This window comes from Alosa alosa, chromosome 9 (genome assembly GCF_017589495.1).
Source record: "Alosa alosa isolate M-15738 ecotype Scorff River chromosome 9, AALO_Geno_1.1, whole genome shotgun sequence".
Taxonomy (NCBI): Eukaryota; Metazoa; Chordata; class Actinopteri; order Clupeiformes; family Clupeidae; genus Alosa; species Alosa alosa.
The window spans coordinates 24,283,605-24,300,831 of NC_063197.1; the positions used below are offsets into that span (position 1 = coordinate 24,283,605).

Below are 17,227 nucleotides of genomic sequence, written 5' to 3' on the forward strand. Positions count from 1 at the left end.
AGTTGCTTACCCTCTTGTGTAGTGATGACTTTAGTTTCATACTCTGTGCTATCCACAATACAGAGAATAATGGTCTCGTATGAAAATGGACCTTTTACACAGCAGCAGGCTTTGTTACCTTCGGAAACCACAATCGCTCAACAATTTCACCCCACCCCAGTTAGACTACAACTACCCAGTAGAATGAGGTTAAATCACTGCCAACGCTTCAGATAAGAAACCCTATCGGGTTCTAATGTGAAGGAGCTAAGGGCGAGACTATAGTCACTTGTGGATGCGTACGCGGATCAGGACAGACAGTTGCCACCACATAGTCGTTAGTCGTCGCTATTTAGTTGTTTGAAGTCTGCTTATTTTGTTATATGTTGAAGTTACCTTTTCTATGCACTCATGTACAGTATGTCTAAGACTGCATGGTCACAAAAATCTGGACCCTCCAGACCCTCGCGCACTCGCGGACGCACAAAGTATAACTTCTGTTTAACAGCACAAGGTTTTGAGATGGGCTCCAGCTCCACATCACCCAGGCTCATCAGGACTAAGGCCCAGAAGCGGTGCTGCCCACGGCAGCCATGACTGCATCATCACTGCTCCTCCAGAGGGCAGCCGTGGGCTACTGGTTAGCGCTTCGGACTTGTGACCGGAGGGTTGCCGGTTCGAACCTCGACCAGTAGGCACGGCTGAAGTGCCTTTGAGCAAGGCACCTAACCCCTCACTGCTCCCCGAGCGCCGCTGCTGTTGCAGGCAGCTCACTGCGCCGGGATTAGTGTGTGCTTCACCTCACTGTGTGCTCACTGTGTGCTGAGTGTGTTTCACTAATTCACAGATTGGGATAAATGCAGAGACCAAATTTCCCTCACGGGATCAAAAGAGTATATATACTTATACTTAAACTTCCAGAGAATATATACTTACTTATACTGCTTCACATGAGTACAGAGCGGAGCGGACGCTGCCAATCCTGCGCAGCAGACGGACTGGTGGCGGACTGGTGGCATGAGCCGTAGCCCTCGGCCCTTCTCTGGCCTGCCCTGCCCTGCTCCACACAGCCAGCACTCAGGACGAGCAGAGCGTGTTCGTGCTTGTGGCCCCTTGTGGGGCTGTTCCTATAGCGAGCCACGAAGCCGAACTTACACCACCATCAGTCCATCAGACACACACACACACACACACACACACACACAGACACACAGAGCCTGACCCTTCAAGACGGTTGTCCCTGTTGCGTCATTAGCGTACGGGACATCGTTGATGTTCGTCTGTTTGGGGCTCCAGCTTTAAAGCCAGTGTTTTCGCTTGAAAACGTTGTGTCCCCAACAATTCGGGCAAAGTCTTCCTTTTGGCCCGTCAACGGTCTTTCCGGCCCGGCCGCCTCAGCCCCGGCCAAAACAGCAGATTACCGTGACTGATGTTGGCCAGTAAGAACTTGATAAGTTGGACGGCGGAGTAATCCAGCCGAGTGATGTTGTAATTTGGCAGCCCCTGCGCCCAAACGTAAGCAGGCACGGGTGACTCAGAGAAGAGACGGGAGAGGTGAATTCCTCAGGAAAACCAGACAGCGTTTGCATTGCGTGACATGAGTGCTGCATGCGTGGGGTGAGGTGTGCGTGCGTGCGTGCGTGCGTGTGTGTGTGTGTGCGTAATGTTATGTGCAGTCTTGTAGCGTGTGGGCGACGACGTGTGTGTGTGTGTGTGTGTGTGTGTGTGTGTGTACACGTGATGTTGGTGTTTGAGTGGCTGTGCACGCAATTGTCCAGAAACATTTTCCCCCCCTGTTTTGTTGTGCGCACGCTGGCCGTCATTCGGAGCTTCATGTGTGGATATTATTAACGCGCTCATAAACAGAAGATTAGCACAGCAAACGGGAGTCCTTGTCGCTCAGGGCCAGTCCCACGGGAACAATAGCAGCCTTTGTCTGCCCCCACTGTGGGGTCTGCGCTCCTTTTAAAAAGGTGGCTGTCGGGAGTGGGGTTTTTTTTTCGGCTTTTGTCTTGGGCTTTTGTTAAGGGGGTGGTTTTTGGAGTCCAATTGGATTTCTGCAAATCGTTTTCTCTTTTTTTTTTCCACCAAAATTCTCAGAATTTTGACGTAATTTGCTTATTTTTCTCCGAGAGTCACCTCTGACTGGCCTAGAGAAAGCAGTCATGTGGTAATGAGGCCTGGTCCATCATACACACACACACAGGCAAAGAGACCCCCCCCCCACACACACACATTCACACTCACACACACACCCACGCAGTGCCCCACCCCAAACATCACACACACACACACACACACACACACACACACACACACACACACACACACAGAAACGCACTCAGTCTTCCCCTCATTTGTTGTCCACATGAGCAGTCGTCGGCCAGGAAAATCAGTCGTGTTTCATAACATGCAGGAGATGGAGAGGGTAGAGGGGTTAAAAACCAGCAGATCCCACATGGATGAGGCACACATACACGCACACACACACACACACATATACACACATACACCCACACAAACATACACACACACACACACACACACACACACACACACACACACACACACACACACATATATACACACATATACAAACATACACACACACACACACACACACACACACACACACACATATACATACATACTGTACACGCACACACACACGCACACACACACCACATGCAAGCACGCTCGGGCAAACACACATGCAGACAAGCACAGCAAACATCTGGCCCAGAACACAGACAAACAGGGGCCCGTCTAGCTTATGGTTTAAACAGATACATGCAGCCAAGGATACCAAGACTGGAAAGAGAATTAAAGAGCGGGATTATGTTTTTTCCTCAATCCCCCCTCTCTCTTCCTCACCCTCCCTCTGTCTGTCTCTCTCTCTCTCTCTCTCTCCGTTTTTCTCTCAAGCTCACTTATTCAATCTTGTGAATGAGCAGGAAGGTCCCTCTCCCTTGGGTCTGTATGTCAAGTCAAGTCAAGTTTATTTATATAGCGCATTTCATACACAGAGGTCATTCAATGTGCTTTACATAAACAAAACCAAACAATAATAACAAATAAAAGCATAGAAGGGCAATATAGTCAAAGAATAGTTAAAAGGTAGTTCCGCAACCTTTTTGTTTTCCTTATTATTTTGTTGTTGTTGTCGCTGAATGAATTCCTGAAAGGTGTAGCCACATCCTGCCCCAGTTCTAGGATGCAGGGCAGAGAGGAGCACTTCCTCATGTGTTTCCCTGTGGACGTAGCTCCTCTCTGCTCCACCCTACACCCGCCCTCTTCCTCCTTCCCTGCCTCCATCTCTCCTTAGCTCTCCTACAGTGAGATGTACTGTTTTTTTTATTGCAAAAAAAAAACAAAAAAAACAGTACAATTGCAAATGAAGACAGTGTGCGGGAGCTTCATACTTTCTTTGCCATTGGTGACCCTGTGGTCCTTCTCCGGGACACACCCGTCCCAAGGAGGTGTGCAAAAGTCGTGGCTGCTGTCGCTCCTTAACCGCACACTGCCGCCCTCGGTGTTGACGCGTCAGCCGTCGCGCATCCTTGGAGGAGAGTGCGCTCCAACAGCGGCGGTGGGACCTGCAAGCCGTTGTTTTTGCGTCGCTCCGCGCTTACCCGGTTCCGGTGTTTGAAATTAATTTATAGTTGGAAGATGGAAGGAGAGAGAAAGTGTGAGAGGGAGGGGAGGAAAAAAATCAATCAGTTGCCTTGTGTGAGCTGAGCTGAGTTTTATGCGATACAGTGGAGGTTGCGTAACTCCGCCGTCTTGCTGCTTAATTCGCCTAAGAGGCGGCTTTTGTTTAATGAGTTATCAAATTAATTTAGAGAATTATACAAATCCCTCAAACTGCGGTTAGTCACTCGTTACGCTGATGTTCTCCCACAGTCTGATGTGCAGTGCTTAAGTCTGTCTCACCGGAGAACCGCCTGGAACAGAGGAGCTGGATGAATCTGTGTTTGACAAAAACATTGCTCTCAGCTGACACATTGTGTTTTGTGTGTAAATTATGGCTGTGTTAATCATCATTTCTGTTAACTTCGATGACTATGAAGAATATTAAAAGTTAACATTCACGTGACTCAAATAACAATGCTTTATCGTTGGATAGATTTTTTAATTAGTGTTTTTGGCTGTAGCTATCCCAGCTGAGCTCAGTGGATGTTTAATATGTAAGAGCTTGTGGGGATGAACACCCGCCTCTCTGGGTTGCCCTAACATCAGCTCTGGATTAGAGAGCAGTGTGTCAAATGGATGTGGACACATTTCTCTCTTTCTTTTTCTTTCGTTTGTCCCCCCCCCGTCCCCCCCGTCCCCACTGTGAGGCACTGGAGGTTGAGCATTTCAAGCCCTTTTCAAGAATTTCACTGGCAGCATTCCATCTACTGAAGACGTGCCTGACTTGGCCTACTCACCATTCCACTCTTCTGAGAAAGACCGGCATAATACGGCAAATATTGCTGGCATTTTGTTTTCATCATGTCGGAGAAAAGGATAAAAAAAAAAAAAAAACACAGTATAAATGTTAATGATTGCCCTTCACAAACCTAGTTTTGCGCTGCACTCGTAATCTGGCTTTGACGAGCGCTACCTGGGTGCCCAGCCTACAGGCTTGTCATGGGGGAAGAATGCCTCATGCGAACTCTTAGACTGAAATGAAAGACGTCGGCCATCTTCACACACCTGATCCCGTCCCCTTCGCGTGAAGTGAAGGCAGCGAGGTCTTGGTGATCTCAGGTGTGTCTTACAGAGTGTGACGGCTTCCCAGAACGGATTGTTATTATGGGTGCAGTTGAGACCTAATGCTTGTCCTTGGCTCAGTAGCACTGAGCCATGCTGGACGAGCCTTCTCTCTGGCTTTGATATCCTGCAACCCTTTGTACAGAGAAACAGACGCGTCTAGAAGATTCTTGAAATAGGCTCTTAAAATACATTCAAGATTTTTATTTTGCAGTGGAATCTCTGTGTGGGATTGTAGGTATATTATATATCAGTGCGTTCCTCTAATGCATTGTGTGTGTTTGTGTGTGTGTGTGCATTCCTGTAAAGTATTCTCATTCTGATGAGCTCCACTAAGCTGTTCTGTTTTAACCTTTGACCTTTGTAGGCTGACCTGTACGCCCTGTTCCGGACTGTGCCCCAAGCTGTGTGTTGGAGACAAGATCGTGGACTCGGTCATGGCCGCTCAGGAGCTCCGCGGCTGCACCGTGCTCAACGGCAGCCTGACCATCAAGATCCGCGGTGGCAGTAAGGCCCTTTTATGTGTCCCACGCTTGCCCACACACACACACACACACACACACACACACACACACACACACACACACACACACACACACACACAGCTTGAGCAGACTTTCATGAAATTGACTTACCCCACAAAATAAAGCTGTTGTAATTCATGCCAGACCAACATGGTTCAATCACAGGACTATGTAGACATGTTCTGATCTGTGTGTGTGTGTGTGTGTGTGTGTGTGTGTGTTCGTTGCTGTCCCTCAGCCAACATTGCAGCTGAGCTGGAGGCCAGTCTCGGTCAGCTGGAGGAGATCAATGGCTTCCTGACAGTGCGTCGTGCCTATGCCCTCATCTCGCTGTCCTTCCTCCGGAAGCTGCGCCTGATCCGTGGGGAGGCTAAAGAGTCCGGGTAAGCAGGAGACCATCTCCCAAAACAGTGTCTCTTGTACCTCTTTGAGAATCACCTCTCCAGCTCCCCCTGCAGTGTTTTATTGAATCTATTAAAAACACAACAGAACAGACATCTTCTTTCTCTCTCTTTCTCTGTGTGTGTGTTTGTTTGTGTGTGTGTTGGGGGTTCTGAATACTTCTGCTCTGCTCCCCAGCTCCTTCTCCTTCTACGCCTTGGACAACCAGAACCTGCGGCAGTTGTGGGACTGGTCCAATCACAATCTGACCATTCTGCAAGGCTCCATGTTTTTCCACTACAACTCCAAGCTGTGCATAGCCGAGATCCGCAAGATGGAGGAGGTGACGGGCACCAAGTATAGCAAGAACCAGATAGCCCCGCGCACCAATGGCGACCAGGCTTCATGTGAGTACATTAGCCAACAAACCACCTCAGCTCAGTTGCAGGAGCTTCAAGTTCTCTATAATTCCACCGTGGGCCATACCCTGTAAATCCAGAGTTCTTGCAAGAGCATAATGGAATTGTCTCTGCGAGACACTCTGGCAATGAGCAATGATGCACGTTACTTTTCCCCCTTGCATCCCGTGGAACCAATCAAATCGTATCTGATATAGGCGGGCCAGAGGCGAGCTAAACTGATGACGACAGCGCTGCAACGTTGAAAACATTGATCGTAGTGTTATCCAATTGCGTGCAGTGCTGTCCACTCTCTCTCTCTCTCTCTCTCTCTTTCTCTCTCTCTCTCTCTCTCTCTCTCTCTGCCCACAACGTCAGCGGCATCCCATGAGTCATCTCTCTGCTGTTCTCACCTCACAGGTCAGAACGAGGTTCTCAACTTCACCCAGGTCCGCGCCCACCACGACAAGATCATGATCAAGTGGCAGGCCTTCTGGCCCACGGACTTCAGGGACCTGCTGGGGTTCATGGTCCTGTACAAGGAGGCGTAAGTCTGCCAGCTCTGCCTTGTGCTGATGGATGGGTTGCATGGCTAGTGTTCTATAGTTTCCTCAGACGAGTCCTACACTGGTGTGCACAGTATTCTAATGTTAGTATTCTAATGTTAGTATTCTAATGTTAGTATTCTAATGTCAGTATTCTAATGTTAGTATTCTAATGTCAGTATTCTAATGTTAGTATTCTAATGTTAATAAATATCCAGCTGATTTGTCCTCTCTCTCTTCCCCTGCTGCCACACTCTGTGCTGTAGTTGTTATTCCTTCCCTCCGTCCTCCACCCTCTATCCCTCTGTTCCTTCCCTCCGTCCTCCACCCTCTATCCCTCTGTTCCTTCCCATTTTTGTCTCAATTTGGTGCAATTGAGTCCTTGTATACACATCTGATCTGTGAAGAAATGTGTGAAATCTCCATTCCTCCATCTCACTTCTCACTCTCAGCTTCTCTCTTTTATCCTCCACACCCACCCCCACCCTCTCTCTCTCCTACACAGGCCATATCAGAATGTGACGGAGTTTGACGGGCAGGACGCGTGCGGCTCCAACAGTTGGGTGATCGCAGACGTCGAGCCCCCGCAGCGCTCCTCGTCCCCCGCCGAGGCCGGCCACCTCCTCTACCCGCTCAAGCCCTGGACGCAGTACGCCATCATGGTCAAGACGCAGCTGTCCGCCTCTGACGACCTGGAGGTGCGCGGTGCCAAGAGTGCCATAATCTACGTAACCACCAACGCCACCCGTGAGTTCCCCCTCCACATACATATACGTGTGTGTTATGTATATATTTATATGTTTGTATATGTTTGTTTATATGTATATATTTATATGTTTGTATAAATGAGTGTTTTTGTGCATACATACATTTGTAAATACCAGCAGTACCTATGTGTATATCAGGCTTGTGCAAAATTCCAGAATTGAATTGAAACTGACTCTTAAATTCCAATTCAATTCTTGAATTTCACTTGCATTTCAATTGAGGTAGCAAACAGGAAGCAGAATTGAAATTCGAATTGTGCACAACCCTGGTGTATATCAAAGGATTTATGTTTAATATGGCTTCAGTTCATTTTATTTTTGTAGGTCTACTCTGGCTGCTCTCATTGTAAGGAAAGCAAGCAGGTGCTGGCATGTAGGCACATGTTAAGCTCAGTCACTCAGTCGTTTAGCACCAGTCACGTCTCCTAACAGCCCCCTTCTTAGAATGCATTACTCCTGTTTTGCTGACACATTTGATTTATTGCATCCGACCGATTACAAAAGATTGCCAGGTTGCTGTGTACATGGCATGCCACTTATTCTAATGTGCCCAGCGTCCCCCATGTGCGAGTCAATGTGCACAGCTTACGCCTCTGTACTGATATCGATTAGTTCGGCAAACCAGAAACCACTTAATCAAAGTCAAGACGATGCCAGAAGGCAGCAGGTTTGAAATTAGAAATGAGGTGCATACATATTCTGTGTATATCAGTCATCCCAGGCATGTAGGAGCCATTTGATAGCTCAGAGGCAGCACAGGTTATCGAATCAAACAGGAGATTATGACAATATCCTCCAGGCATGGTGGCTGGTGTTGAGATGGGATGAGGTCTCGTGAGAAGCTATCAGCTTAAGTGGAGTTCAGTGCAGACTGTTGTCAGACTGACACATCTAACACCATGTCCTAACAGGATGTGATGCGGGCAAGCATCAGCGATAAAATCCGTTTAATTACATTGTTGTCAATTGGAGTGTCCTGACTGCATCAACGCGAGCAGCGTGATTCATCGCAATGTTTTGAGAGAACTCTTGTCGGACGTCCCGTTTCTATTTTCTGTCTGTCTGTTGCTCGCCCTTGCTCTGCTATTTTGAATGAGAAATATAACGCAATAGAAGGGCATATTTAATGGATTCAGTGTATATCAGACATACAAGACAGTCGCTCGCCCGGATCCTATTAGGACATGGTGTAATATAAAGCTACCTGAGAGCCCATCCCTGCCCTAAGGTGCTTCCACCCTTATATAGGGTAGGGTTCCACCTCCCCACACTCTCCCATTTGATTGTGCTGAGTACAAGTTTGTGTCCTAGCAGGTTGATCCTTGTGCCAGTCTAAGCAGAGCCACTTAAACATTTGCCATCATCTTGCTTCCCACACACACACACACACACACACACACACACACACACACACACAGTAGCAGATTTAAGAAAGTGAGGTCTAATGATTCCTCCAACAAAGCTCTTCCTTCACCTTCAAATGAACCAGCGCTTTTCCCCAGTCAAGTTGCTCTTTAAATGATTTCCCCCAGCTTTGAGAGGCTATGCCTATAAATGAGGAGCCTCTTCATCACGCATGTTTCTGAGAAACAGAGGCAGGGTGCTCGAGGCAACAATTTTTTTGTCAGTCATTGTGCCGCCTTCAAAGAAGCAGCCCAGGTGGACACACTGCAGCTGTCCTCGAGAGACAGCTGCAGGTTTGGAGCAGAGATGAGCTCTCCATAGAAGCCATCCGTCACACAGGGCTGATTAATGTTGGGAAAATAATCATTCTTCCTGACGAGACCCCTGGCTCAGAGAGAAGCACAATCGTGTCCGTGTTGTCTGGAATTTTCAGCCATCACCCCCATTTATTTATTTAAGGGACACTCTTGACCTCAGCAGTTGACCTTTGCATTTTGGGACACTTATAGATGAACTCCAAGACCTGCCACAGACATCTTGCTTTCCTCTTTACCAACAAATGCCCCACTATTTGTTTATTTGTTTGTGTGTTTGTTTGTTTGTTTTTTATCCTGCAGGTCCATCGGTGCCTCTGGACCCCATCTCCTCCTCCAACTCGTCGTCTCAGATCATCTTGAAGTGGAAGCCGCCCACCGAGCCCAACGGGAACATCACCCACTACCTGGTGTTCTGCCAGAAGCAGCAGGAGGATAAGGAGCTCTACAGGCTGGACTACTGTCTCAAAGGTGAGGACCAGACTCCCCTCACACAGCAATGGCTACATACACACACACACACACACACACACACACACACACACACACACACACACTAGTACACCAGGCGACATGTCTTTAAGTATAAGTATATATACTCTTTTGATCCCGTGAGGGAAATTTGGTCTCTGCATTTATCCCAATCCGTGAATTAGTGAAACACACTCAGCATACAGTGAACACACAGTGAGGTGAAGCAAACACTAATCCTGACGCAGTGAGCTGCCTGCTACAACAGCGGCACTCTGGGAGCAGTGAGGGGTTAGGTGCCTTGCTCAATGACACTTCAGCCGTTCCTACTGGTCAGGGTTCGAACCGGCAACCCTCCAGTTACAAGTCCGAAGTGCTAACCAGTAGGCCACGGCTGCCCCATGCCCCATTTATCCATCCATCAACCCTATTAAACCCTAACCCCAGAACGCTAGAGAAAACAGAGTGGTGACTCCTATAAGAGACCGTGGAAAAAGATGGCAGTGCTTTTCCATGCCAGTTTCTGGGTTATGGAGACAGTTTTGGAACTGAAAACTGGCAATCCCTTGGTCAGTAGCCAATGAGTTGCTAGATTATGCCCTCAGGCATCTGGAAATACATACCACCCTCTAGTGATACAGCCATTCAGCACAGGTTTTTTGGAACTGTTGATCACAGGGCGGCGACATTAGAGTGCTGCAACTCTCTTTCCAAAGCTCTACCTAACCCTAAAATCAACAGCCACCTTCAAATGTGCTCTCTTTCTCTCTTTCTCTCTTTCTCTCTTGCTTTCTCTCTGTCATTCCCTTCTTCCTTATTTTTTATTCTCTCACCCTTTCAATTGAGCTCTTTCCCTTTTTTGTCTTCCCTCTCACTTTCTCTGTGTCTCTTTCTTTCTTTCTTTCTTTCCTTCCTTCCTTCTTGCTCTCTGCTTCTCTCATTCCCTCCGTTTCTGTCCATCCACCAGGCATGAAGGTGCCGTCGCGCAAGGCGGCGCAGAACGAAAACGGCGACAAGCCGCAGACGAACCAGACGGAGGAGCAGGGCCAGCCGGGCCACTGCTGCGCCTGCCCCAAGACGGACGCACAGCTCAAGAAGGAGGCCGAGGAGTCCGAGTACCGCAAGACCTTCGAGAACTACCTCCACAACGTGGTGTTCGAGATCAGGTACGGCAGGCAGCCGGACACCAGTGAGGCTCTAGGCATGCCTCAGCTGTGGTACTCCCTCATAGCTACTTGGGTGGATTGGTCAGCTATTGGTCAGCAGGTGCATGAGATGTGAGGGTGCTCGTGATGCTCCTCTTTTGTCTCTTTTGTCTCTGTTTATCAAGTTTATGGTGTGTGTGTGTGTGTGTGTGTGTACGTGTGTGTGCACGTGTGTGTGTGTACGTGTGTGTGTGTACGTGTTTGTGTACGGGAGGCCTGGCAAGCTTTCGAGTTTTGCCATGTTAACCTATGGAGACTGACGTCCTGTGGGTCATTAAGGGCACTTATTTGGATGTGTGGTGCCCTAACCCATGTAAAGACACAGTGAAATAACATGTTGCACTATAGAAACATGATATAATTTGGAACACGTATTGTTCTAACTATAAAAAATGGCATATTGCATGATATTTCCAAAACCGCAAGATACACGCTTCACGATGACAGCAGAAGACGTGTAGCCCGTCAGCAATCTATCTAAAATAACACCTATTTGAAATACCAATCATGATATATTGTCAAATATTGAAGTTGTGGGAAGTACATAGCTTAAACTGTATGTTCCTTTTGTCCCCTGTGCCTGTTTCATTCGTAGCCTACTGGCCAGGAGAAACTAATGAAACACGCACATTCGACTCATTAATGGTTTTGTTCAGAGCTGAAAAAGCAACTGTATTTGACAGAGGACAGATGTAGGTTGCTAATGACAGAATATTAACTTTCAGTGTGGTACGATGTCTTTGTAAATGACATTTCATTAAAAAGTCCCGGTTCTCCCCCTATGTAATAGACGTGCAGTGTGCGAAAGCTTGACAGTCCTAGCAACAGTAACTAAGGAGGGCGGGACTTCTGGAAGGGTCAATTATTGCCTTAATTAGACTCTGTGGCTAACGAGCTCAGACAGCATTTCAAATAGATTAAATTAAAGTGTACATCAAGAACGTGGAGCCGACCTTTGAGGCCATCAGAACTCCATATGCAACAGATAACAAGATGAGGTTTCACCATCAACTCACTGGTTAAATTGACCTCTCCAGTGTATCAGGTCCACAAAAAAGTGGAAGTGAAAAGCATTGGAAAATTCAGCTTCTGAAAAACTCTCAGTGTACTCATTTAATGACTTCATTTGTTTCCTTTTTGAAGCGCTCTCTGCTCCTTCCAGGTGTGGTAAAGCAGAACCTTTGACACACCTACAAATACACATACACACACACGCATGCCAAAACGCCAAAACAAAGTACACCTGTGGACACACCCACAGGCATCTACACACCACACACACACACACACACACACACACACACACACACACACACACACACACAGGCGGGCCAAAACGCCAAAACAAAGCACACCTGTGGACACACCCACAGGCATCTACACACACACACACACACACACACGCTCACACAAGGATAAACGAACACAGACACACACACACACAGAACCTTGGCACTGGCGGTTGCATGGCTTAATCTTGAGTAAGAGCTGTAAGCACATCCTGAGACAATGCCCCTAGTGTCTTAGCATTTTCCAAGCACTCTATCCACTCTGATGTCAACACTGACCACCCGAGACAGTCACGCCCACAAGCAAAGCCACCATCCTGCCTTTTCCCACAAGATGAAAAGGACACCCTTAGAAATGGCTCATAGACACCCTTAGAAATGGCTCATAGACACCCATAGGAGAGGCTCATAGACACCGTTAGAAATGGCTCATAGACACCCTTAGAAATGGCTCACAGACACCCTTAGAAATGGCTCACAGACACCCATAGGAGTGGCTCACAGACACCCATAGGAGAGGCTCACAGACAGACACTTGAGTCCAAGGGTCCTGAGTGTGTGCCCCCCTGTGTTTGTTCTTGCAGAAGCACGGCGGCACCGGTGAGCCCCACGACAGACAGTGGGGGGGGGGGGGGGGGCTGCCGCCATTTGCCAAACCGAGGCTGTGGCTGTCCCTCTGTGTGCAGTGCTCTAGTGTTGGCGGGCGTAATTTGATGGGGTCATTTCTTCACTCTCTTTCTCTCTCTCCCTCTCTCACACACTCTCTCTCTCTCTCTCTCTCACACAGTCCTTCTCTCCCTCCCTCTCACACACACTCTCTCTCTCTCTCTCCCCGTCTCTCTCTCTCCCCTATGCACTTTGATATGAAAGAGGATGAGCTTTTCCAGTTACTTAATTCGTCCATACTCATTTGTTTTAATGCAGCTTGTTTTTGGGCCGCCTCTGAATAAATGATTAGGGGTTTGAAATGCCATACTAACATGCCACAAGGGATAGGCCTTGCGTTCGGCGTGGACAGCCACTCTCATTGGAGGCTGAAAGAGGGATTTATGTGTTGATGGCCGTCCGGCCACCTGGGCAGGGAGGAGTTGGTCTGTCCGTACTCTTGAGTCTCCGGAGGAGTGGCCGGCCCTGACTGCAGGAGCAGCGGAGACTCAAAATAATGCTGAACATCCACATTCTCCTCCCCTCTCCCTTTTGCTCCTCTCCTCCCCTCTCTTCTTCTCCCTCTCTTTTCCTCACCTCTTCTCCCCTCTCCTCTCCTCCCCTCTCCTCTCTCTGCTCCTCTTTTCTCCTCCACTCTCCTTTCCTCTTCTCTTCTCCCCCTCCTCCCCTCTCCTCTCTTCTCCCCTCTCCTCTCTTCTCCCCTCTCCTCTCTCCCCTCTCCTCTCTCTCCTCTCCTCTCTCTGCTCCTCTTTTCTCCTCCACTCTCCTTTCCTCTTCTCCCCTCTCCTCTCCTCTCCCTCATGTGTCCCTATTTCCCTAATTTCCAGTCTTCCCCCCTCTGCCTACTTCATCTTTGCTTTCTCCTCTTCTCTTCTCGCTCCGCTCTTCTCCCCTTTCTCTCCTCCTCCACTACTCTCCTCATCCTTGTTCTTCCTTGTCCCCCCTTCCACCTGCCTCCTTTCTTCTCATCCTTTCCTTCTTCCCTCCTCTTCCCCTCATTCGCTCCCCCCCTCTTTGCTTGTTCATCCGGGCAGCAGGTTGCTGTCTGCTCTCTCTCTCTCTCTGTCTCTCTCTGTCTCTCTCTCTCTCTCTCTCTCTCTCTCTCTCGGCTCTGTGGGCGCTGTGAGCTCATCTGGCAGTGGCTGGCCGCTGCGGCGGGTTAATCACGCTAACCGCCGCGCTCAGACGGGAGATTACTCTGAGTCCCGCTCTTGGCAGACAGTCTCGCACACTGAGCGAGTGTGTGTGTGTGTGTGCGGCAGGCAGTCACAAACTGAATGGGTGGCACAGAGAGAGGCGAGGCCATGATGGCTTTCTGTCAGCACCAGACGATGTCTGGGTTGTCATATTAGGCCAGATGGCTCGTGTGTGTGTGTGTGTGTGAGAGAGAGAAGGTGAGTGGGTGTGCATGTGTCTGCACCTGTCTGTATGTAGATGTCCGCTAGCTTGTGTGTATAGGCATCTGTGTGAGTGGGTCTAGTCGTGTACATGTGTGCCTGTCTGTGTGTGTGTGTGTGTGGTCTTGAGTGTTGTATGTGTGTGGGTGTTAGAAGTGTTTTTGTGTTGTGTGTGCACCAGAGCTACTGCTGCTCTGCTGCCTCTGATTTGTCCCACCACCTCCTCTCCCCCTCTTCACCTCCTCTCCCCCTCTTCACCTTCCTCCTCCTCTGCTACCCTCCCCCTCTTCACCTCCTCTCCCCCTCTTCACCTTCCTCCTCCTCTGCTACCCTCCCCCTCTTCACCTCCTCTCCTCCTCTGCTACCCTCTTCCTCCCATCAGCTCTCTCCTCCTCTCCTCATCTTTCCACCCCCCCTCCCGTGGGAGCGCTTACCGTACACATTACCATCGATGCCAGTCTGAGGGGCAGTCATGCAGACCGCCATCCCTGCCGTTTAGACTCCCACCGGGGGGCGGCAGGGCCACTTAATCTCCTCCGCTCCGCGCAACGGCCAGGTCGTCCAGCCCAACCCGCTTTCTCCCCGATAGAGGGGAGTAGGTTCATCAGGAGACACTGGGGGTCAGGCTGGTGGGACGTGTTTTGGGAAGGTCACCTCACTGGCCCCTCATAACCCTGCCGTACCCCCATCAACCCCTGGGGCCGCATACCACAGCCTTCAGCGCGCAGGTGGCTGGATGTGCGGAGAGATAGCGGTTGGGTGAACCCCACGACCCTGTTGCCATCAAACGCTCCACATTCCACAACCCTGGGCCACCCGTGCCAACCGTAGTGGTGTGCCCATTTTGTTTCACTGCTAAACTATGCCCACAAAGCAAAAGAAAGTCTGTGCTCATGACCAGCAACCTGAGCTCGCAACCAGCAATCAAGGAAAACACTTTCTTTCCCTCAGGACTCTAGCCTAATACTAATAACTTTAACTTTTAAGTTATTTACTGTAGTTTGCCCTTCATTTTTAGTTATTTGTGTTTTGGAGTTTCATTGTACCATGTCAATGGCACATATTCCATTTCAACTTTGACCCAATTTCATGAAGCTTGTTTTTATTGAAAGTACATCGCGGTTGGACTCCATTATGATGACAAAAAAATAATTGGGTGAATGAAAAGGGGGGGGGGGGGGCGTGGAGGGGGCGTTGGAGCTGGAGGTGGTGCTCTTCTCTCTGCTGCTTCTCTCTCGGAGTTGTTCAGTGGGGGACCAGGCTGCTGTGTGTACCAGCATCTTCCGAGCCCCTCTGTGCCCAGATTCTGCGCTTCACAAGAGCTCCATCTGCTGGTGAATAGTATTAGTGCTGTCTTTGGTGATGTTTAACCAACAGTAGAGGGACGCCTATGAAGGAGAGGTCATTGTGTCTGTAGGGATTCAATGCGTTTATTTATTTATTTTTTCAGTCCTGTTGGAATTTTTGGACCTGCCCTGTCGAAGTGACTAACCATATGGAAAATGTAATTCACTGGTTGTGGTATCTGGGAGTTAATTCATCTAGTTGATTCCTTTTTTGCTTCTATCCAATGAAATCTTGGGCCTATTGTTCTTTATCCTCATCGATATTTGTTCACCATGCTGGATGTAAAAAAAAAAATTCCTCCCTCTCTCCCCCTCTCAGGCCATCCAGACGCCGACGCTCTGTGGGCGTGGCCAACGCCACAATGGCTAGCTTCCTCACCAAGCCCCCCGCCAGCCTGCTCCCGCCCGAGAACGGCTCGACAACGAGGGGCGACCCCGAGGACAAGGAGCCCGGCCAGCGGCTGGTGCTCAACGTCTCGAAGGAGTCGGCCGTCATCTCTGGCCTGCAGCACTTCACCAGCTACCAGATCGAGATCCACGCCTGCAATCACCCCACCGAAGTTAAGCGCTGCAGCTTGGCCACTTTAGTCAACGCCCGCACCATGCCTGAACGTGAGTTCCTCTTCTGCTGCTTCACCAAACTGCTATGGTCAGGGTTAAGAGTTGCTGTCCTGGACTACTCATTTCATCAAACATTAGCAGAAAATGGCCATCAGGGTGGCGTAATCTAGCAGTGCAGAGGAGCTCTTCCTAAGCCTGGTCACTGATGATTTGCTTCTACAAAAGCAAATGACCGAATGCCGAATTATGTCTATGTTGATCTTTTGTCTGATTTAACATCTATATTGCTTCATGCTTTACTATACATGTTTTTGTTTTTACTCATTTCTAGCAAAAGCTGATGATATCACTGGTCCGGTGACCTACGATATGCTGCCAGATGAACCTGAGTTGGTGTACATCCGATGGGAGGAGCCGAAAGCCCCAAACGCTGTCATCATCCTTTACGAAGTCAGCTACAAGAGGCTCTCGGACACCGAAGTACGTACATCACCAGACAGTGCTGCTATGGGCAAATGTCATGTTCATGCACCCTTTTTATGCACTCGCAGGCGACCATCATGGTTGTGAATGCCTTTTTACTGTGAATGTTAAATGGAAATGTCCATCAGCCTGTTTTTGGGTGAGCTGTGAATGTATTTTTACAAAAAAAAAACAACAACATTGGGACTAACTCCCAGGGAACCGCTAGTGTCTCAGTTGCCATGGGAACCAGACAAATGGGCGGGAATGTGACAGCACGGAAAATAGCATATTATGCCTGTCCACTCCAACTTCGGCTGGCAGGAAGCAATTTGGGTTCATATGGGGCCGTAAATGAAATGCTTCCGTTTTTTTATGTTGCTTTTCTCTTCCTTTTCTGTCCTGTCCCTCCTATCAGGATACGACTCCCAAATGTGTGTCTCGGACCACCTATGACAAGCTGAAAGGCTTTAAGCTGCGCGTGGTACACCCAGGAAACTACAGCGTGCGCATCCGTGCCACCTCTCTGGCCGGCAACGGCTCCTGGACGGACTACACCTACTTCTTTGTGCCGGACAGTAAGTCGTGAGAGGAGTCAGGATAAGCACCAAACAACGGACTCTCCTTAAACTGTCCCCCCCCCCTCTTTCGACAAAGCCTCTGGCATAATGCTGCTTCAAATGCACAGATTAAAGGCCCATTCACACCAAAAACGATAACTATAAATAAATATCGTTCTCGTTAATATGAATGATGATGTTCA

At 48.9% G+C, this 17,227-nt stretch overlaps 1 protein-coding gene across 1 annotated transcript in view; it reads left to right on the top strand.

The window, feature by feature from the left end:
• The window catches only part of insrb (insulin receptor b), an 83,840-nt gene that overhangs the window by 56,097 nt on the left and 10,516 nt on the right, over window positions 1-17,227 (top strand). Inside the window, 10 exon segments of the mRNA XM_048252487.1 lie at window positions 5,102-5,241; window positions 5,497-5,641; window positions 5,838-6,046; window positions 6,458-6,584; window positions 7,088-7,329; window positions 9,371-9,538; window positions 10,506-10,704; window positions 15,761-16,053; window positions 16,334-16,482; window positions 16,883-17,042. Of these exon segments, the coding sequence (XP_048108444.1) occupies window positions 5,102-5,241; window positions 5,497-5,641; window positions 5,838-6,046; window positions 6,458-6,584; window positions 7,088-7,329; window positions 9,371-9,538; window positions 10,506-10,704; window positions 15,761-16,053; window positions 16,334-16,482; window positions 16,883-17,042 (1,832 nt within the window).